Source organism: Chenopodium album, chromosome 8 (genome assembly GCF_948465745.1).
Source record: "Chenopodium album chromosome 8, dcCheAlbu1.1, whole genome shotgun sequence".
NCBI classification, from domain to species: domain Eukaryota; kingdom Viridiplantae; phylum Streptophyta; class Magnoliopsida; order Caryophyllales; family Amaranthaceae; genus Chenopodium; species Chenopodium album.
The window spans coordinates 325,289-349,505 of NC_137841.1; the positions used below are offsets into that span (position 1 = coordinate 325,289).

Consider the following 24,217-nt stretch of genomic DNA (forward strand, 5'->3'; position numbering starts at 1 on the left):
AATCACTGTATTATCATTTATATATATAAAGTTATGATCAGAATAGTGCACCTGACTCAAATTTGAACTTTTTCCCACTAACACTTTGTTTCTTTCTTGCCCAATTTTGTTCCAAAGAGATGCATTGCAATCCTAGAGGATTTGGTGACATTGATGTGGTGATGATGAAGAGTAGTCACCTTGACTACTAGCTTCCCTTTAAGTCAATGAGGACATTGTCTGATTTAGCTTGGGGGGAGGTTCTCGTGTTCGTATGGTACATCTTTCACTCTCTCTCTTCTCTTTTTATTTTTATTTTTCTTAGTATAGATTTTATTGCTTTCTCAGGTTAGTTTTATTCCAATGAATTATGAATCATGCTTCTCTGTGCCCCTTGATTAAAATTTTTCGAAATTGTTTTGATTCTTGGCTATTGATGATAAATATTGTGGATTAGTTGATCATGATTTGATGTTTGATTGCCTTGAAACCTTAACATGCGTCAATTTTGTCCAAATACTTGTGAATATAGTGCTTGACTAGTTGATTTGGTAAGGAATGTGTGATAGTTCCATAGATCCTGGTATGTCAATGAATTTGAGTATTGGTTTGCAACTATAAGTAATGTTTATATGATTCATTATTATGCACATTGTGGAGGACGAAGGCATTTGTTCTTTTAGGTAGCCTCCAGATATTGTAGATACATTTTTTCCCTTCTTGCTACCCATGTTGTTGCCTTGACTTTTTTGTTGTTTATTAGCTACATTACAAGCCTATTTTGCCCCATTGGTTACTAGTTCCAAGCTTGGCTTGGGGGAGCTATTAGTGAGTGAGGTGAGGGAGTTTGTAGTGTGCTATTTATTTGCACAATTTGGGTGGGTTTTTTAGAAGTTGTTTCGTTGTTATTCATGTTTATTTTTGATGATTATGAGAGTTATATTTTCTTGAAAAAAATAAGGCATGATACTATGAAGAAAAGAAAATAAAGAGAAGTTCAAAGAAAAAAAAATGTAAAAAAAATAAGTGAACTTCGAAAGGAAAAAAATGTTCAAATGTTCTATTTGGAGGTTGATCAAAGGAAAAATAAAGAGCTTCATTGAAAAAAAAATCAAGTTGAAAAATAAAGTTTGTTTATTCACTCTATTTCTTCATTATTATATTTTTATGAGTGAAATTGTAAGAGTTGGGTTTATTTGTTATGATTGGAGTTCATTTGGTTGATGTTAGAGTTGGTTATGTAGGAGATGTATGATCATTATTTATTTTGATCATGGGTTTTATTAGGATATGGCTCCTTTAAGCATAGCTTTTCTCTCACTTATTCCCAAATTTATCCTACCCTTTACCCTAGCCTTACATTACAAGCTTTAAAGACCTTCTGACCTTTGTGCATAGAATTGTATGAATGTGAAAGTGTTGCTTATCAATTTATCAATGCAATTTATGATTTGACATATTTCTAGTCGACTAGTAGGATTGAGCGTATATTGTTTTTATACACATGAGAGTGTGAGTTGGGAGGGCATTGTTCACATAAAGGGGTTGGTTGGAGAGCGATCGAGTACATCTTTTACTCGCCACATAAATGAGAGTTGAGTATGTGAGCACTAGTCTTGAATTCTATATGCTCTTGTGGTTTGCTCTATTTGATAATTGTTAGGGAAGATTGGTAGTTAGATGGATTTGATTGATTGACTTTGATACATGTTTGTTGCCTTTACCTCAAATTGTATTTATTGATTAAAATTATTTTTGGGGTGAAGTATTGATTTATTTATTCATTGCTTTGCTTAGGGACAAGCAAAGGTTTGGCTTGGGGGAGTTTGATGAGTCTATTATATATATATATTTTTATTCCCCGTCCCACGGTCATATTTGTGATTATTTGAGCTCTACGGAGCTATTTTTATTACTAATATATGTTTTCTAGTGTTTTTGTAGAGTTGGTATATTTTTGTAGGAATTTGCAGAATTATGATAATTCCCGAGCTTATTGAGCCACTACAAAGACAATGGAGTCGGATCGTATTTTATGACCAAATATTTTAAGCCCAAGGCCTAGTTAGATTAATTTAATCCTGTGATTAAGGGCTCGATATATAAAGAGGTCCAAAATTTTCCACACAAATTACGGACCAAACAAGAGAAGAAATGGGCAACAAAAGAAGCCACAAAGCCCAACTCACAGCACTAGTTGACCGGGCCCGATCAGACGAGCTAGCCCAGTTGGCCGGACATCTTCAGCATCAAGCTATTCACTTAGTGGGCCTGCAAATTATTGGGCTTGCTTACTCGGTTTTCACTGAACAAAGGAGTAGTAGCTTTAGTTTGTTAGGCGGTGATTAATAAATTGTTAGATTAGGATTTCTAAGATATTCTAGTTTTCTTGTCAGACTTTTAGTAGGAATCCTAGGATTTATTTTTGGTTAGTTATATTTTAGTTAGGATTAGTTTTTCCTAAGCTTATAATTAAGATAAGATTCTCAAATCTTTATAAAAGGATGGAGTACGAGGCTATCAGGGAGTAGTTTTTACTTTTTAGTTTTCTTTTTCTTTAGTTTAGTTTTAGTTTTAGTTTTCTTTTCATATTAAGATTTTATTATTTTGTTTCCTTATTACTTTTATACTATTATTCTCTTTATATTAGTTATGTGTGAGTAGTTTCCTTTCTAGGGTTTGTGGGGATCCATAAATAATATGAAGGGGTAAATTATTGTTGTTAATTATCAATGCTAGATTAATTTCCTATTGATTGATTTAATGCTCTGTGACTAGATTAGGCCTATCTTTTATGCATGAGTTTGACAATATTGATTCAAGAATCGAGAGATGAGAATTAATGTTTAGGTCTAGTTTCAATAGGCAAGTTAATTTATAAATGGTTAAGTCAAGATTCGAGAGATGAGATTTAATACCGGTAAATTAATTGTGTGATTGTAATACGTAGCGAGAGCCCTTTACAATCTGGTTAATTGATGCATTGATGATTGACTATTATTGATTATTGGTATTGCATGATAATTTCTTATTGGATTGTTTTAATGTTTTACAATTGCGGCTTGTAAAAGTATAGCAATATTAAATTGATGAATCGAGCAGATGTTAATTTGATATTAAAGGCTATTTTCAATAAGAACTTAGATCTAGTAAATTGCGAGAGCCTGTTAGATCTATGTTGATTAATAAATTGCGAGAGCCTGTTAATCATGTTATTTATGCAATGTCAATGATTGATTACTATGTTTTACCCTAGAGTATTATTTATTGGTGAACCTATGCCCTAGATCCCTTTATATATTGTTCTCTTCCTACTCTTATTCTTTGTAGTTTAGTTTCTTGCTTAATTATAAATATTGGTTACTTAAATAATTTAGATTATAATAATTAATTAGGAGTAAAAAGACTTGTTTCCCTGTGGAGATCGACCCTACTTCCCTATCTACCTTAGTTAATGATTTAGGTAATTATTTTTTATTAGGGGATACGACTTTACCCTGTCAATTATGCATCTTCAAAAAAGTCATATGTCTATTAATATACGGTGTAATTTCATCTTCATTAAAAAGAATATATGTGTGGGCCATGTGCCACTTTTCAGAAGACAAGTCAAGTTCTCCACGACCGATGGTTCCCTTACCCTCAAGTGTGTCACTGTGTCGAGAAATAGAAATCCCTACTGTCCTCATATCTCCTAAACTTTCAAGGCAATATTCCATAGCTAACTCATAAAGCATTCTCTCAGCGATACAAGCCTTAGGTCGATAAGCATTCTTAACATACCCCTTATAAGATTTCATTTGTCTTTCAAAGGCCCATTGAGCTCTATTGTGCACGGGACCACAAAATCTAATCTCCCTTACTAAATGAACTGGAAAATGTATCATTACATCAAAAAAAAGCCGGGGGAAAGTACATCTCCAATTGACACAAAATAACAGCAATTTCAGTTTCTAAGGAATCCAAATCTTTTGGATCTGTATATTGCCTTAAAGAAAATACATAACCTGATAATGGCAGATCGTACATTTTTTGGTAAAATTGAACGAATAGCAATAGGTAAGAGATCTTGCATAAGAACATGGCAGTCATGAGACTTCAAGCCCACGAGTTTCAAATTGTCCATTGAAACAAGAGAAGAAATGTTTGAAGAATAACCCTCAGGCACTTTAACTCCGGCTAAGGATGCACAAAGCTCAACTTTCTCCTTCTTAGACAGTGTATAAGCAGCAGGGGGCAAATAGTCCCGTTTTCCAGTCTCAACGGCATGGAGCTCATTTCTCATATTCATTTCCTTCAAGTCAAGTCGAGCATTGACACCGTCTTTTGTCTTCCCTAAAATATTCAATAGTGTGCCAATCAAACTATCAAACACATTCTTTTCGATATGCATAATATCTAGAGAATGTCCGACAAAGAGAAATCTCCAATAAGGAAGACGCCAAAAATCACAACACTTCTTGTACCCTTTCTTAGGAATGGCATCTTTATTTTTCTTTAACTTGCCAAAAGTAAGTTACATGTCTTTCACCTTTTCAAATAATTCTTGGCTAGTAAAGACTTTTGGGCGACTTTCAAAATTTTGTTCCCCATTAAAAGCTTTCTTCATTCGATGATACTTATGATCCAAAGGAAGAAATGGACGATGATCATAGTAGTCCGTCTTTCTAGATGCCGATAACCATTTGCCTTTCCAACCATCTTCACATATAGGACAACCACCTTCCCCTTTTACAGAATAGCCAGAAAGATTACCATATGCTGGATAATCTTGTATGGTGCAAAATAACATTGCTCTTAAATTGAACATTTCATTCCGATTAGCATCAAACACTTCTACACCTTCTTCCCACAATAACTTTAAGTCATCAATGAGAGGTGCCAAATACACATCGATGTCATTTCCTGGTTGTTTAGGTCCAGAAATAAGCATTGACAACATAATGTACTTTCTTTTCATGCATAACGAAGGAGGTAAGTTATAAGCCACTAGCATGACCGGCCATGTACTATGGATGCTACTAAGGGAACTATATGGATTCATACCATCAGTAGACAACCCAAGGCGTAGGTTTCGTTCTTCACTACCAAAATCAGGGAATTGTCCATCAATAAATCTCCATTGTGGTGAGTCAGCCGGGAGTCTAAGTAACCCATCCTTTTTCCGACCAAATTTATGCCATGTCAACTTCAATGCATCTACCGGGTCTGAATACATCCGTTTAAACCTAGGAATAATTGGAAAATACCACAAAACCTTAGCTGGCACTCCTCCCTTTTTCTTGTACCTTGAGAGATTACACTCTGGGCAACTCTTTGCTGATTCATTTTCATTTCGATAAAGTATGCAATCGTTAGGACACGCATGAATTTTTTCATAACGCAAACCCATTGTGCATAATGTTTTTTTTGCCCTGTATGTATTCTTTGGCAAAACATTATCAGATGGAAGGACATCAATCAAGAACTCAAGTAATGCTGTAAAACTCTGTTGAGTAATTAGGTTTTGATGATTGTAAACTAATGATGATTATCTATCTAATGTGTTTGTTAAGTTGGGCATAGAAAGAACAAGTTATACTTAGAACAGGATAAAAGGAACCTAAGCAGTCACATATATATATATAAGGAACCTGAGCAATATATGATAAGCAATAGAGAAACAAGAACAATGATGAGTGTTACGGTTGATAAACATGATGATGGCTAAAGAACCATGAAGGTAACTATGTAAATAGGTGTTTGCATATGTTAGCTTCATAAGGTAAGTACACTATGCATACATGAGTTGTATATGTGTAGGAGTATTTATATAAGATTTAAGTTTAATTAGTTCTCTCACTTGAAGTTTGTTTATGACAAATAAACTTCAATCTAATGTTTCTCTTAAGTGTTTATGTGAAGACAGGAACTGATTTAGGTGAAGTCAATGGGTTGGAACATAGAAGACTTCAAGAGGAACAAGAGAGAATGAATGAACCTAAAGCAGGTTCTCCCATGAGAACCAAACCACGAAGGAACCTGAAGGTATTCTCTAACAAGATCCAGAAGGAACTTTCGGCAGGCTTTCCCACGAAAGCCGAAGCATGTTCCCTAACAGGTACATGAAGAGTTCCATGTTCCCTAACAGGTACATGAAGAGTTCCCTAACAGGAACTTAGTTCTCTAACAAGAACTATCTAAGTTCCCTAACAGGAACTTGCCCCAAGATATAGAATACATCAATACTACAAGATTCCAGAACAAGAGTTTCAAAGAAACAACATGAAGACGGAGAAATCGAAGTATATCGCTCTAGGATTCATGTAAGTATGTTGGACATAAAAGTCAGTCTGGAACAAGTCTAAAGAACCAAGGTAAACTCATTATAGTCAATGAAATTAGAGTTACTGACTTGTCAGGAACTCAGAGACTGTCAGAGTTCCAGAACCTAATCGGAACTTAGGTCTGCACGTCGTTAAAGGTCGCAGGTCGAATTTAATGATATAAATATTTACCTAATACGTGCATATCTTTTAGGGATTTGGTTTTACAGAATAAAAATATTTATTTTCTAATAAATCCCTTTTGGAAAAAGATAAGTTATTTTTGGAAAATATTTTCAGTAAAATAAGTTTTAAATAAAATCTAATTTTATGGCAAGTACATCTTTTGTTGAAAGATATGGTAAATATATCTTTTGTAAAAAGATATGGTAAGTATATGTTTTATAAAAAGATATGGCAAGTATATCTTTTGTAAAAAGATATGGTAAGTATATCTTTTGTTAAAAGATATATTAGTATATTTGGAAAATATAAGATTTAGATGAAATCTGATTTTGTGGTAAATATATCTTATTATTATTGATAGAATATATTCTTAACAAAAGATATATTTTTGGAAAACTTATTTTTGGAAAATATCTTTTATTTCTATCTTTTAATAAATCTTATCTTTTACGAAAAGAATAATTTGGGTGTACTATAAATATGCTCATATGTATTCATTCAAAGTCGAGGCTGATGAAGCTTAGTGGTCGTGCTTAATGGTTTCATCCTTCACCATGAAGCTAAGTCAAACCTCCAGGTCGAAGTTCCAGTCAGGTTCCAGTTACAGTTCGTCCAGTAAGTTCCAGACAGATCTTGAAGTGTCCAGCATATTAGTTTTATCTCTTTATTCATTGATATGTATTTAGAGTTATTCTTTGAGAGCTTATAATTGGGAAAAAGGGTTTTGAGTGTTTTATGTATTGGGGTGTGAGAGTTCGTGAGGATTCTCGTTATAATTGTAAGAGTGCAATATGTGAGCTTCTAGGTGAAGCTGTGAGTTTTGTACTTAGGTGGTACAAGTATTTTGTACTTTGGCAGTACATGTAGTACTTTGGTGGTACGAGTGAATCTAAGTGTGGTACTTAGATTGGGTAGGTTAGGGTCCTATCAAGTAGCAAGTCCAGTGAGGAACTTGTGAAATAAAGGTCCGTGTCTAATAGGTTGTAACTTGGTGTTTGCCCTATTATAGTGAAGTGTGTTTGAAATCCCTAAGGTAGGGTCGAGGTTTTACTTCCAGTTGGGCCCTGGATGGTTTCCTCGTAAAATCCGCTTTGCATTGTCTAAGTTCCTAACAGCAATCAGTTTTATATTCCGCGAAAAGTAAGCACTAGGAACATACTACAATTCACCCCCCCTCTTGTAGTATATCATCCGAATTAACAATTGGTATCAGAGCCAATGCTCTAGATAAAACCGGGTAACCCCGAGGAGCAAGTTTCAGGCTAGGATGTATATCTACGGGAAATGCAGCAATTGGAACTCAGCCCGAGAATGTTCCCAACTCCACATTAAGACCAAAAACTTCTTGTCAAGCAGAAGTAATTCAAAGATCAACATCTTTGAGGTAAGTGTTTCGTCTTTGAATTCTTTGTTATATGCATGTTACTATGTGTGCAAGTTCCTTGTAGTATTTTTAGTTAATTTGTTGATTTTATTGTTAATGTTTTAAAATTAATTTTGTGTAACCTCAAATCTGATTTCTAGTGTGAAAAGATTTTTTCAGATTTACAAATTGATTAATTTTTAGTTTACTAGAAATAGTTCAAGGAACTTATTGTATAGAATTATGCATATTTGGTGTTTCGGAACCTGGACTAACCCTGAATGGAAACTTAATTCTTTGGGCAAGGTAATGAACGTATATTTTGAATATTTGCCAAAGAATGACCTTATCATGTGTCCTTATTATTCTGATTATTTATGTTGTAGACACATGATGTTAATTGTTAGTAAAGATAGTTGGTTTAACCGTATTTGTTTTAATTATGGATTATTGACGTCTATTACTAACATGAAGGTACCCAATGTATATTGGGTAACCAAAGCCAAAAGGTGACCGATTTTGCAGGCTATGTGAGTGGAGACAACTTATTAATAACGATGATCTTTTGGTTGTTTGTATATATGGAATTATATGCAAGTTCCTCTCACTACAAAGCTTTTATAAGAGGTTTGTAGTAGGTGAAATGATAATATGGATAAGTGTGTAAGTCATCTATACATTTCTCTATAAATATTGGTCATGTACTTTTGGTATATATTGATGCTTCACAAATTCCTATTAAAATTCAATTTCCCATTTCTTTGAAGGTTATTCGTGAATGGATGTAAAAGAGAAGTTGTTTTAAAGCTTATAACATATATCATGACAAACTAACTTCTCTTCTAGTTTTGTGCTGGTTGCTAATGATTGTTTTGTAGACTTGTCCATTGAGATAAATTGGTGCATAAAAGTTTGTTCCAGTAGGAACTCGGTGCTTAATTAGTTGGAACTTGATGATATAGGAACAACACAACTTCTATATCAAGGTGTTATAGGAGATAGCGTATAAGTTCCAATAAAGATTTTGTTCAAGTTTCAGTCAAGTTCCTATCGTTCAAAGTTTTTTGGAACAAAGCATAAATTCTTGTAGCAGTCCCTTATGAAGGATGATGAAGCAATATGATTATCTTTGACTACATGGTAGAGGTTAATAATTTCGTTTATGGAACGACATCCAAAAGGGAATATTTCTTACAGGAACTCTATGCTCAAATACTTTTTATGCGTTAGGTTTTATCTATTTCTTTTGACTAACCTACTGACGTTTTAAATGCACAAAGGAATCTCTTGGGTTTTGATTTTTTTCAGGTTATATCTTTCGAATGAATAATTGAGGAACTTTGACAAGGTGTTGAAGAATTTGAGATTAAATCAACACGTTCCTCTACCCAAGAGACAATGGTCGAAAGGACCATAAGGACATGTTCCAACCTAATATCAATAGGAACATGAACAGTTGAAGGTACATAGTAGGAAGGAACTCGTAGTATCTCGACAGCGAGGTTCCAAAGGAATGATGATTGTCAAATCAAGATATTTCCTGCTATAAACCTACAATGGAAGAACTTTGACTTATAAGACTAACACAGAAGGTAAAATTGTTGCATAACAGGTGGTTAGTAAGTCAAGTTCCTATACCATTGTGAACATTTTTCTTGTCGAGTTTTTGATGCACATTTTGGTGTTTTAAATGCTTGGAACTCTAGATGTTTTACGAAATAATTCTATGCTTCAAACTGTATACATGTTAATCTTTTTATGCTTGATAAACCTAGTAGGAACTTGATAATAGGTATATGTATACGTAAGTTCCAAACAGGTAAAAACTGAGAAGCATGAGGATTAAAACATGTTATATTCTCTTTCAACCTCGGGTAGATGGTAAGCAACTAACACTAATTCGTTGGATCTCAGTGATATGGATTTGTTTATCATGTGATATTAAGAGACTAATTGAAATATATGTCTTGTTTATAAGTAATGAACGCAAATGGACACTTGGTTACTTTTCTTAATAGAAGAGATGATGAACTGTTTGTTGAAAGTCTTTTCTATCACAGGGTTTGTTGTTAAATGTTCATTATTTATGAAGTTATGGATCTAACAATGGAACCTAGTTCCAGTCATGTTTGATGTTTGTAGTAGGAACACAAGATTGACAACAAGTTTCCAACTTTGAATCATGAAAGACATGAAGAGAACAAAGTTATATGCTAATGGTCTTTGCAGGTTCTTTGGAATAGTTTTCAATGTCTCTTACTACATCATCAACACTGAAGCAATAGATCTTTGATTAACAAGACACCCTATGTTCCACTTAGGGATGTTTGATGATAGAAGTGTCAAGGCGATTACCCATAAACGCCTAGATCAGTAAAACAAAAAGAGTTTACACTATCATGTTTGATGTGCAAAAAGTGAACATATTTTGAGACTAACAGCAAGGGCTAGCTACACATGTTGAGGAACTTTTAGATGTTAAGTTCCATCTCGTGCAGCAAAGTTCAATAAACTCAATACAAGAAAGCAAGTTCCGACGAAGTTCCAGAACTGAGATAATATTTGTTCCGACCAGCAAAATCTCAACAAACTATGGAGCTACAGTGTCTTATATGCATATGTAACTAAGACCGAGCCTCAAGATATTGAAGCATTTGAGGATGGAGCTTGAAGGTTAGATGTGTAACAAGAACTCAATGAGCTTAAAAGGAAGAAGGTGTTTGTTACATCCTGAACCTATTCTAGAACAACTAAAAAGGGTCGGAGATTAAAAAGGGTGTTCTGGAAAAAGCTTGTTGAGTAAGGCACGTGATTGGAACAAGGCCATGTTGGTTCTTATAGGAAACAACCAATACAAAGGTATGTATTGTTTTTTAGGAACTTGTTGCTCATATAGCTAGACTTGAAGGTAATTGAATATTATTTTATCTTGCTGTTTATATGGGATTAGAGTTGTACCACATGGATGTCATGGATGTCTTTTGTATAACTTTCTGTTATAGATGTCTATGTGGAACATACTCTAGGATAGATTGTTATCCAAGTTCCTTCTTGAAAATTGAGCTTTAAAATTGTCAATTTTTGTTTTCAAGATGGACTAAGGTATTAGTTGTACTTATTTACATTGATTATATTTTTGGTACAACTAACGAGCCATTGTGCATTGGTTTTTGATGATTCTATGATGAGAAAATATATTTGTAAGCATTAACCATTGACAATGGAACTTGAGTTAGAAGTGGAAGTTCATATTAGATTTGAGATCATCAAGGAACAAAACAACCACTTCAAGAACTCCAAGGTAAGCAATCATATCAACCAAAGTTTTAAAAGTTATATTTTTACTGGTTTAAGACTACATAAGATATAAGTTCCTGTTCACATGACGGCATTAGATGAATTGAATTGATATATTTTTGGTATGAATGCAATATGTGAATTTATAGATTGATTAACTTATGGTTCTGTCTTAACTTGTCATATTCTTGCTTATTGCTTAATGGAACAAGACTTGATGAAACATAACATGAGTATAAAGTATTTTTCCCTTAAGTTATGTCAAGATTGGGTTCCTATGCATGTTAAACTTAAAGTAAAGAATGTACGCTTATTGTTTATGTGTCACACTTAATTCTTATGTTGTAAAAGACATACTCACTTGCCTAAGAGTATTAGAGGTCTCATAATAGAACTATGGGTGCTGTCAAACACGAAGTTCCTAAGTTGCCAAAGGAAAAATGGAAGAAACTTTGATGGAACAAGACAGGTAAGTTCCTAGACCGTTTGTACCTCACTTGTTTAAATTTCAGAGGGAACTAACCTATATTTTAGCCAACTTTCAATTATCCACACCATATTTCTTCGAATGCAACATTATTCTACAACTTTTAGTTGAGTGTCCGTGTTGCGCTATACTTATTTCATATTTTCATATATTCGAAGATTCTATCGACCCTATTTCCTTATCTTTTCATATAGCCATACTTCTTATTCTTAATTCCCATGTGCTCTAAGTTTGTTCATAATCTTTTTATGGATCAATGAAACGTGAAGAATGGTGATTACATGTTGAGGGGGAAGTTGAAGAAAAAGAAAAGAAGTAAGCACTTGAAAAGGAAGAAGAATGATAAGGAACTCAGGGGGAATAAAGTAGGAACCAAGAAATCAAAATGGTTTAAAGCTGGTTGTGGAACTCAAGTGTATGAGTAAGTATTATCTTCATTGATTTAAAATGTGTTATTCTAGGAAAGCATGCAAAATCTGTGTAATGACACCCTATGTTAAAAAAAAAAAAAAAAAAAAAAAAAAAAAAAAAAAAAAGGGTGATCCAATATTTAATTTCCTAGATATCTAAATATGAAGAATATTGACTATGTTGATGTCGTGTACTCGTATACTTGGTAAGCTAGCTAGTGAAGGAGCAACATTAAACGTTGAAGGAACTTGACTATGAAGCTGAAATCTGTTTAAGTTCCAGTAAGTAGAATGTTTCTCAAAGAAGTTGGTAGTTGAATTAAGGGAACTTGGTTATCAATTAGAAAGATGAATATGTGTTGTGTTTAGTAGGAGGTTTAAGAGTATGAAATGGAGAACAAATGTGGTGAACCTTATCATCTCAAAGGGTCTAAACGAAGAGCACAAATTCCACTTCATGTTCCCTCTACTTATTTTGTTCCATATTCTTCTTTATATATCCTTTGAACTTGCGCTTTCATTTTCCTATTCATACAATCCATTTCTAACTTTTTAGCTTTGATCTTTACTTGATTTTTAACTTCTTATTTGTCAAGTTCAATTAAGGGTTTTGAAGTTGGGCCTTTGGATTGTGAGTTAGAAATTAGTGTGGAAATAGTATCCAGTTTGAAAAGTGAGTACCTTGAGGCTTTTAGGAACAACAAGTGTTTAACCATTATATATTTACTTATTATATGGTGGTAGGTGTGACATATGACTTTATGTGTGTGTAATTTACGGAAAACAAACTTGTGGAACAATACCCTTTTTGATAAAGACAAAAGGGGGAAGAATATGTATGATGCTTATGGCATGTAGTAGTTAAGTCTAAAGTTCTTACAACATGATCTTTGAAAGTATATATATATTGATAAGGATGTGTATTGCTAAGTTTCTAACTATGTGAAGTTCCTGTGTATGTTCCTAACTTGTTCTAAATGTTATTTCCTTGAAGAACTAAGGGGGAATAAATGTACAACGATTTATCCTTTAATGTGTGATAAGCATCATTAGTTTGTCATCATCAAAAAGGGGGAAATTGTTGAGTAATTAGGTTTTGATGATTGTAAACTAATGATGATTATCTATCTAATGTGTTTGTTAAGTTGGGCATAGAAAGAACAAGTTATACTTGGAACAGGATAAAAGGAACCTGAGCAGTCACATATATATATATAAGGAACCTGAGCAATATATGATAAGCAATAGAGAAACAAGAACAATGATGAGTGTTACGGTTGATAAACATGATGATGGCTAAAGAACCATGAAGGTAACTATGTAAATAGGTGTTTGCATATGTTAGCTTCATAAGGTAAGTACACTATGCATACATGAGTTGTATATGTGTAGGAGTATTTATATAAGATTTAAGTTTAATTAGTTCTCTCACTTGAAGTTTGTTTATGACAAATAAACTTCAATCTAATGTTTCTCTTAAGTGTTTATGTGAAGACAGGAACTGACTTAGGTGAAGTCAATGGGTTGGAACATAGAAGACTTCAAGAGGAACAAGAGAGAATGAATGAACCTAAAGCAGGTTCTCCCATGAGAACCAAACCACGAAGGAACCTGAAGGTATTCTCTAACAAGATCCAGAAGGAACTTTCGGCAGGCTTTCCCACGAAAGCCGAAGCATGTTCCCTAACAGGTACATGAAGAGTTCCATGTTCCCTAACAGGTACATGAAGAGTTCCCTAACAGGAACTTAGTTCTCTAACAAGAACTATCTAAGTTCCCTAACAGGAACTTGCCCCAAGATATAGAATACATCAATACTACAAGATTCCAGAACAAGAGTTTCAAAGAAACAACATGAAGACGGAGAAATCGAAGTATATCGCTCTAGGATTCATGTAAGTATGTTGGACATAAAAGTCAGTCTGGAACAAGTCTAAAGAACTAAGGTGAACTCATTATAGTCAATGAAATTAGAGTTACTGACTTGTCAGGAACTCAGAGACTGCCAGAGTTCCAGAACCTAATCGGAACTTAGGTCTGCACGTCGTTAAAGGTCGCAGGTCGAATTTAATGATATAAATATTTACCTAATACGTGCATATCTTTTAGGGATTTGGTTTTACAGAATAAAAATATTTATTTTCTAATAAATCCCTTTTGGAAAAAGATAAGTTATTTTTGGAAAATATTTTCAGTAAAATAAGTTTTAAATAAAATCTAATTTTATGGCAAGTACATCTTTTGTTGAAAGATATGGTAAATATATCTTTTGTAAAAAGATATGGTAAGTATATGTTTTATAAAAAGATATGGCAAGTATATCTTTTGTAAAAAGATATGGTAAGTATATCTTTTGTTAAAAGATATATTAGTATATTTGGAAAATATAAGATTTAGATGAAATCTGATTTTGTGGTAAATATATCTTATTATTATTGATAGAATATATTCTTAACAAAAGATATATTTTTGGAAAACTTATTTTTGGAAAATATCTTTTATTTCTATCTTTTAATAAATCTTATCTTTTACGAAAAGAATAATTTGGGTGTACTATAAATATGCTCATATGTATTCATTCAAAGTCGAGGCTGATGAAGCTTAGTGGTCGTGCTTAATGGTTTCATCCTTCACCATGAAGCTAAGTCAAACCTCCAGGTCGAAGTTCCAGTCAGGTTCCAGTTACAGTTCGTCCAGTAAGTTCCAGACAGATCTTGAAGTGTCCAGCATATTAGTTTTATCTCTTTATTCATTGATATGTATTTAGAGTTATTCTTTGAGAGCTTATAATTGGGAAAAAGGGTTTTGAGTGTTTTATGTATTGGGGTGTGAGAGTTCGTGAGGATTCTCGTTATAATTGTAAGAGTGCAATATGTGAGCTTCTAGGTGAAGCTGTGAGTTTTGTACTTAGGTGGTACAAGTATTTTGTACTTTGGCAGTACATGTAGTACTTTGGTGGTACGAGTGAATCTAAGTGTGGTACTTAGATTGGGTAGGTTAGGGTCCTATCAAGTAGCAAGTCCAGTGAGGAACTTGTGAAATAAAGGTCCGTGTCTAATAGGTTGTAACTTGGTGTTTGCCCTATTATAGTGAAGTGTGTTTGAAATCCCTAAGGTAGGGTCGAGGTTTTACTTCCAGTTGGGCCCTGGATGGTTTCCTCGTAAAATCCGCTTTGCATTGTCTAAGTTCCTAACAGCAATCAGTTTTATATTCCGCGAAAAGTAGGCACTAGGAACATACTACAATTCACCCCCCCTCTTGTAGTATATCATCCGAATTAACAAACTCTTATCTGTCCAACTATGACCCACCTTCAAATTGTATAACTTAAGTGAAGCTGATAGCTTTGTGTACTTACACCCTTCATATAAAGGCTTCTCAGAATCACTCAACAACTCTTCCATCGCATTGGGATCATCATCTACTCTCTGTACGAATTGACTCGTCATGTCCTCTAATTCGTTACCCTCATCGGTATTATGGCCTTGAGCATCCTTGCTTGTCATTTCTTCCCTTTTTTCACCATGACGATGCCAACAAGTATATGTTCTATCAAATTTCCTTTTACTCAAATGATTAAGTATCACATCATCTTTGTGATACATAAGATTATGGCAGATGTAACAAGGACATGGCAATTTATCACGCCCTTTACTATTATTTTCCAAAGCGAATTTAATAAATTCCATAACTCCGGCTTCATATGCTGGATCCCCTAATTTTTTTGTGGTTATCCAAGTTCGGTCCATATCTACAAACTAGGAAGTTAAAAATAAAAATAAACACACTCAAATCACAAACATAACTGCACTTGCTATATACTTATGGGTATAATTTTAACATACACTACCATAGTTAATGCCTACAACAATGTAAATAAAAACAAGCTAATAAACTTAGCTTTACATGTAAATAAAAATTTATTTAAGCTCTTTAATTACTAAAGTATAAGAATCTATTTTATTAGTGCAAATGAATGATACAATATTATAATGTGTTTTCATATAATGTAATTATTGGACCACCTCATAACCTGTTTGTTCATTAGTTTCTTTAATTAGAAATAAGCTTTGTTTGTTTATGCTTTTTTTTTTAATACCAAGGAACTTAATTAATTAATGAGAATAATAGTCAATACAACCCAGCACATGAAAATCCCAGATTAACCCTGCTAATCCGTAAACTAAAGAAACTAAACAAAGCAAATTAAGGCAGAAAATTAGAATTGTTAACAAAGCAACAGCAGAATCCTTAGCAATAAACTGGTGGTACATCACATCAGCAGCTTCCAAAGAGCTCCTGTTATGCGAACTTATCAAGTCAATTATGCCCAACATTGTTCAATAGTGAAAGAAGGCCCTACCTTTACCATTATTTAATATACATGCAACATCCCCATAAAAGCCACAAATTTGAGATATTATTATTATTATTACTACTACTATTATAAATAATTCAGTACCACAATTATGACTCCCATCTCTTCTCTCTTCTCTCTTCACAATCAGAGACACAATTTCCACAAAGCCACTGCACACCCTTTACCATTTTCTTACTAGTAGAATATTTAGCCCCCCTTCTTTGTTTTGCTTTCTACTTACCATTTTCTGTTCCATTGGGCATCAAAATCTATATCTAATTTTGTCTGACCTTAAAAACCAAAACGTTTTGTTTTTAAACAAACCTCATTCACAAAATGGGCTCAGCCATATCCTCATCAATTTTACCAACAGCATATATTACCTCACTAAACCAAAACCAAAAATTGTATGTTTATCTCACTGTTTTAAGTCCTATCTTTTTGTTCCTTTTTTTAAAAAAAAAAAAATCTGATTAGGGTTCTAAATTGAAATTAGGTAAGATTAATTTGGCTAAAATAATTTTGATTACAATTGAAATAACAGTAAATTCGACAAATATAAGGGTAATTTGATTGAACTTAATGCAATAATTCAGCTTAAAAATTTACATGCAAACAATCGATGAATTAATCCCAAAAACAAGAACTTTGAAGTTTTTTTCAATCACCTAAAATTTGAATTCTACGAATTTACTTCTGTTTCCTTCATAATTTGTATGATTCATGCAATCAGATTGACAATTATCATAATCCAATTACTCTACCACAACAAAAATTCGAACAAAAAAAAAAAAAATTCGAGCCTACCTCAATTTACAGCAGGTGGCTCAGCAGACAAGTGTGGTACGCCGGTACTGCAGATAGACGTGGAGCGGCGGTGGAGACGCGGTGGTGCGGCGGTGGAGTAAGCGGTTGATGATGATTTTTCTATGGATGTTTGATGGAGGTTTAACTTTTTTATTCCTGATGGTGAATTGAATGAGAAAGATAGGTTTCACTTTTTGATGAAAGTGAAATTGATGCGCGGGCTTCAATTTTACTTTTACTCTTTTAGCCGCCTTCGTTTGGGTAAATTATTACTCCGTATGTACGTATATAATTTCCTCCTAATTTAAAAAAATTAATTAATATAATATAAAACGGTTTTCAAGATGACTGTTCTATATTATCTATAATAAATAATTATTTTTTTTAATTATTTGAGTAAATTGAAATGCAGAACGGCTAACTAGCTAACCGTTCTATATGTATTAACATACAGAACGCCTCTTATATTAAAACGATCTATATTCTTCTGGAGAGCGCCTACCTTTGATAACCGTTCTATATTTTGCGATCTTTAATCTAGTTTTTGGTGTAGTGTATTAGCCTAAACCAAATTATTAATTATCTAATTAGGCGTGATTTCAAGTACAAATTCCATTTACACTTGCAGCAAAATGCGTGATCAACCAATGACAATAATATATATCAAGCAACAATAATAATAAGTAATAATCATCATATTAACAATAAAGCATCATAATAATAGCAATATCATAGGCATGATACTAACAAGATTAATAACAAACCCTAGCATGTCACTAAACATTAAAGATCAAGGCTTTAACCCTAACATGATAGAAAGAATAGGAAGCACCCTAAAGGCCTAAACATGATACTAGGAATTAATATGAAATTATAAACATGATTTCTATATTAAAGGAATAGTAAATAATTATTACTTACTTTGAAGCCTCGTATATCTTTCTATCAAAACATACACACGTTAGTAATTCAAAGAAAATTTTAAATCAAAAAATTAAATTAAATAATTGAAATAAGGATCTGGGACCAAACCCTCATATAGTATCAACCTTTCACATCGAGGGCGAAGGCAACTTCGAACTTGGCTAGGTGTGTCTTGAACTTGTGTATGCGGAATTGTATATTTTGAAAAGGCTAGGCTTAGAAAAATAATAGAGAGAGAAAGAAAGAATAAACTTTAGCTTAGAGAGAGAAGATATATGATGGTTATCAAGCTTGTTGATGATTTGAAAACGAGGACTAAGGACCCTATTTATAGCAAAACAATAGTCCGAAAATCGATAGAAAAGAAATCGAATTCGACTCAGAATAAAATAGCTCCTGTCGTTAACGACAAGATCCAGTGCAAAACGAAAGGAATCACCCATCGAGACAAGCCCTGTCCAAAAATGACAGCTTCGTCGCCAAACGTCAGCCCCGTCACCAAACGTCAGCCCCGTCACCAAACGACAGCCCCATCACCAAATGACAACCCTGTCGCCAACACTAGGCTCGGAGTATTTAGGACATTGAGCCATTGAAGGATGAAGGTAGAAGAGAAGGGACTTAGAGTTTCAGAGGAGGGAGGAAGTACGTGAAAGAAGAGGGGAAGTTAAATGATAGGTTGACAGCTATCTTAATAAGAAAGAGGAGTTAGGGTTAGAATTTTGGGCACTTTCATATGTTAGATTGTTCTTTTTTATTTATTAAAAATAATATTAAGCATATAGAACGGTTAACTAAGAGGAGCGATCTATATTGTAAGTGTAAAATATTTGGATATACCAAACAGAACGGTTAACTAAGAAACGCGTTCTATAAAATAAATTTACAATATAATAAATATAATTAATAAATCAAATAGAACGGTTAAGTTAGATAGGCGTTTTATATTCTTCTGGAGAACGTCTACCTTTGGTAACCTTTCTATATTTTGCGATCTCTAATCTAGTTTTTGGTGTAGTGCTTCATAGCATAAATAATCTCATCTATTGCACTTAAGTCTTTTACGAAGCTTTTTTCTAAGACTTTCCTTGCTTGTTCAAACTTGTGGCTCTTAAGGATTAGACTATAATACTTTTTCACCATGTGTAGCCGCCAGGGTGTGAAGTTATTTAATGTCCCCTTCATCCTTTGCTTTGCCTCCATTCTTTTCTAAACTTCAAACTTAGCCATTTTAGTCCACCTGGAAGATATGTATTGCTTTGGGATTTTTTCAACAGAATGCATGTCCAAGATTCTAAGGCTATGGAAGCATAACCAACCCGACTCTTCAAAATTCTTGCATGGCACATTGAATTGTTTGGTTTACAGGATCATAAGTTACTACTTGAGTTGTGTCGTCTCTACCTTCAAGGTACACTTGGTAAACCATTTTGCCTCCATTAATCAATAGCAGTTTAGTTTGAGATCCAATGGCTAGGCTGAATTCTTCTTCAAAGTCCCTGAATAATGTATGTGTATAAACCTCAGCAGCATATTTAAGTAAGGCAGACATTGGATAACTGGAAGTAGGAATTGATTTTATGCTATTGAACTCATAAAAATCCTCATTCCTTCTCCAAGTCTTCATTGTCTTCTGAAATATGTTGTAGAATTTTGTCAAACTTGTCTTCTTATTTGCTTTGAATCCACTGCGTGGTTTGTGCTCTCACTTCTCTGAGATGACAAGATTCCCCCGGAGAAAAAGTTCTTACTTAGAGTTGTTGACCACTTGTGCTTTAGTGAGTATAACCTTTTTAACCAACTATTGTTTTTCAGTTTGTACTTTTTCGTCATTGAATCCCAACATACTTCAAACTGAGCTTCGGTAATACAACCACTCAAGCATTTCATGAAAGCAGCTTTGAATGTGTCATCACTCTTGAAAACTCCAAATCTTGTCACAGCATTTTGAATCAAGTGCCATAGACATAATCTATGTCTAGTATTTGGAAATACCTGCACATTTTTATACAGTTACTATAGTTTCAAAAATGGTTACTGTAGACACCCATTTTTGTCTCCCCAAAACCAAATCCAGTGATGAGTACCTTTCACGTCGAATCATAATCGAATGAAGCGAAAGTGTGGAAACTCTAGTGTTGCGGATAGTTTTTATTTCTTTTCTTTTCTCTCTGTTTTTGAAAACTTATTTTTAAGAAAACAGCCAATCCAGTTTGGTTGGTCCATGATATGGGTCCAATAATAGTGTAGTTGGATGGGGCTTGCAAAGAGCTTTCCAACGATATATTATAAGCCCAATTCCGATGAATATTGAGGAAATTATGGCCAATTTACTAAACTGGGCCCGGTTTGAGCTTTATATGCGGCCCAATGATCTAGGGGAGGGCCTAATATGATTTATCATTCCTAATGCAATTAGGAATGGTTTTAGTCTTCTAGATTCTTCTAGAAGGTTCTTTTCATTCCTAATTCAATTAGCATTGATAAATTGACTTTTGACTTTTCAGAGTTTTAATCAAAATCAAATAGCATTTTTGAAGAAATTATATGATTTTATCCTCCAGTACGGTAAACTTATCGGATTTTCGAAAACGCGTTGGTATCAGGCTTGGCGCCTAACCCCAGGCCTTGGCGCCTGGAACCAGGCCTGGCGCCTGGCGCTAGCCATTGGCGCCTGGTGCTAGTGCTGGTGCCTGGCGCCAGCTAGCCAGGGTTGGCGCCAGCCCTATTTTCTGAGCGTCAGACTCTGTTTTGTTTAATTTATCTTTTTGGCTGATTTTCTCTATAAATATCGTTTTAAAAACTCCGTTTTCATTCACCATTCATCATCAATTCTTATCTACATTCTTTCATTCATCTCTTTCTTTCTTTCTTTTAAAAACTTTGATTTTCATACAAAATTCCGCATTCACAAGATCTAGAAACACCTAGCCATATTCGAAGTTGTCTTCGCTCTAGACGTGAAAGGTTTAATTTCTGAGGGTTTGGTCCCAAATCTCTCTTTCAATTATTTAATTTAATTGTTTTGTTTATTATTTTCCTTGAAGTTACTAACGTGTGTATTTTGTTATTAGAAAGAGGTACGAGGCATCCAAGTAAGTAATTTAATGGTTTTAATTGATGTTATGATGTAGAAATCATGTTTATATTGTTATTATGATATTCCTAGTATCATGTCTAGGGTAATTTTAATATTAAATATGATTGTTACGATGCTTCCTATGTTCTTCCTAATATTTATGATTGTTAGTATCATGTTAGGGCTAAAGATTTGATTTTTATTGCTTAGTGACATGCTAGGGTTTGTTATTAATCTTGTTAGTATCATGCCTAGGGTCTTGCTATTTTTATTATGATTAAGATGATTATTATTATGGTTAATATGATTGTTATTATGATGATTATTTTATTGTTATAATTTTATGATCATGGTTATATTTATTATTATTTTGTTGCTTGATGATATTTATTGCTATTGCTTGATCACACCTTTATTGCATGTTAAAGGGAATTTGGTACTTGTAATCACGCTTAATAAGATAATTAATAATCTTGTTAGGGTTAATGTGATTATAATTCAAGTGATTGCCAATAATAGATTTATATGTGCATTAAATTCAACCAACATAGATAAACAGGTTTAGTGTTAATCCTATTGATTGCATGTTAGTCAGAAAGCGCACATGAATACGATCAGAATAAAGTAGAGGTCCATTATTAGGGCAAGTTCAATCTCTTTTAGGTTGGATTTGTACCTTCATCCCCGAACCCTTATTTGGTTCATGACCTTATGGAGTTGACGATCTCATGGATCATTAAGGGGTGTAACCTTCACCCTGTGAATGGTTTACAAGTTCCTAAAAAACTTGTTGGCGACTCTTTTGCTCTATCTTCTTCCCTTTTGGACGCCACCGTACTTTAGTGTATGATCACAGTGGGGTTCGAGCTAGTGGGATTAAGGCTTGAAATTATTCCCTACAGTTACTGCATTTAAAATAGAGGTAACTAAATATAATTTCAGTAAAAACATATATTTAGATGTAGTGGTATTCAAAAAGTTCCTTCAAAATTAGAAATTACCTTTGGTATTACTGCTGCCATGGCTGCATCTTGGTCTGTAAATAGTGAGACAGGACATTTACCACCCATTGCCTTTTTGAAGGTCTCAAATAGCCACACAAATGAATATGTGGTCTCATCACCAATAAAAGAACAAGCAAACATAGTGTTCTTCCAGTGGTTGTTTATTCATACAAAGGGTGCACAAATGAGGCTGTAACGACTCGTTCTATATGTGGTGTCAAATACAATGACATCCCCATATATTTTGTAATCTTCAAGCATCATGGAATCCCTACCAAAACAAATTACAAACCCTTCCTTCTGCATCCAACCTTACTCTGAAAAAGAAGTTAGGGTCCTCAGAATAAGTTTCTCATAATTTGTCACAAACTACTTGAGAATCTCCTCCTTCAATGGCCTTTATTTTCAGTTTATAACAATAATTCATGTGGTCTTTCACTGTATGACCAATAGCATCTTCTCCTCTAGCTTCATTTGACATGTAATTACAGGATTCCATAGGTCTTAGTCCAGATTCTTGCATGGCCTCAATCGCTTGCCCTTTAATTTCAGTCATTGCACGCTCTGAACGGTGGAAATGGTTCCATTGTGGTCTAGTGAGTGGATTATTGTGCACCAACACATGCTGAACTATCTCAAATTGCCCCTCCTCATTCAATTTTGCTATTATCAAAGCATTATAGCTTGTCCTTGTTATTGGAACTCTCCTACTTTGTCTTTTTTTTTTTTAACTGAAGAACTTTCTTCTGTCAAGAGTTCATCTGGAATTTTTTCCTTCTTTTTACCAGAATTTCTTAGTCCAGCTGCAGAACATACAAAGAACTTTTTGGTGATGATATCTTTAGTTCCAATTTTGCTTGTTAGTTTTGCTTTTCTAACACTAAAACCAATTGCAGCAGCATGTTGAAAATACAATTCATGTATTTCCGCAAGTGTTGCCCGAGTTTCTCCTACTAACCAACCACTAATGTCATCGTTATTACTTACACCTGTTATTTAAAAAAAATAGATCACTATACTATCACTAAAGGCAACTATGTTACTTAAAAGTGGCTTTGCATGTCAGAAAAGCTTTAACAAGCATCATATAAGTATCATGTTGTTATTTAGATGAAATACTACAAGAGGGGGGGTGAATTGTAGTATGGAGGTTTCTAGTCACTTTTTGCGGAAATAAAAGAAACTAAACGAAAGTAGAGAAATAGTGCAAGAGAGATTTTACGAGGAAAACTTCCTAGGCCAAATAGGAAGTGAAAAACCTCGACCCCAAGGGATTTTGACTCAAAACATTCCACTAAAATAGGCCGACGACTCTGTTACAACCTATAAGGAACTTAAGCCTCTATCGAGTTCCTCAATGAACCCGAGTTCCCTAATCAACTAATCCCTCAATCAGTTGATCACTTTAACTCTCTCTCTAACTTAAGACTTCACTCAAAGCCTAACTCGATATTTCTCTTTCTCTCAAACTTCACTCAAAGCTTTCTCTTTCTCTCAATACAAAGAACTCACTCAAGTTCTCACCCCAATACAAAAGTTCACTCAAACCCTTATTAATTCCCCATTACAAGAGTTCACTCAAACCCTTGAACAACTCTCAAATACATATAAAAGATATAATGTATAAAACTAATATGTTGGACAATTTGAGATATGTAAGAAACTTGGAACCTAAAGGAACTGACTCAAAAACGTGGAGAGAAAATATAATTCTTTTCTACTGCTCTTCCATTTGAGATATACGCTAATTTGGAATGACTCACTAAAGTCAGACAAATTGAAACTAAAACTTAACTCTCCTTTTATAGCATGCATAAGACTTGACCACTACTCCCACTAAATCCTCCATTAACAATCAGTTCCCTTATTTTTAGGTAACTGCCAATTACTTGGGCAGTAGAGAAACGTGATAACGTGGTAGTCAAAGTCTTATGCACTACGTTGAACGTGGAGTAAAATCAGGAAAACTGATTTCTTGGAGAGAAGATAAAGTAAGCAGTTAAAATCTCATTTGAT

The 24,217-nt window shown here is 33.9% G+C and overlaps 1 protein-coding gene across 1 annotated transcript; it reads right to left on the bottom strand.

Annotated features, from left to right (window-relative positions):
* Window positions 1-4,495: 4,495 nt before the first annotated feature.
* Window positions 4,496-22,342, bottom strand: LOC145642523 (uncharacterized). The gene is made up of 5 exons (XM_081693728.1): window positions 22,199-22,342; window positions 19,967-20,113; window positions 19,485-19,751; window positions 15,339-15,785; window positions 4,496-5,467 (listed from the first exon to the last, which is right to left on the bottom strand). The coding sequence occupies exons 1-5, from the start codon at window positions 22,340-22,342 to the stop codon at window positions 4,496-4,498; spliced, it is 1,977 nt and encodes a 658-aa protein (XP_081549854.1).
* Window positions 22,343-24,217: the final 1,875 nt, after the last annotated feature.

Coding starts and splice junctions, on each gene's coding strand:
- LOC145642523 (XM_081693728.1), bottom strand. CDS start 22,342: ATGTTTGCTTGTTCTTTTATTGGTGATGAGACCACATATTCATTTGTG. Junction 20,114..22,198: donor TGGCAGCAGTAATACCAAAG/GTAATTTCTAAT, acceptor AAAAATGTGCAG/GTATTTCCAAATACTAGACA. Junction 19,752..19,966: donor TTACCGAAGCTCAGTTTGAA/GTATGTTGGGAT, acceptor AACATATTTCAG/AAGACAATGAAGACTTGGAG.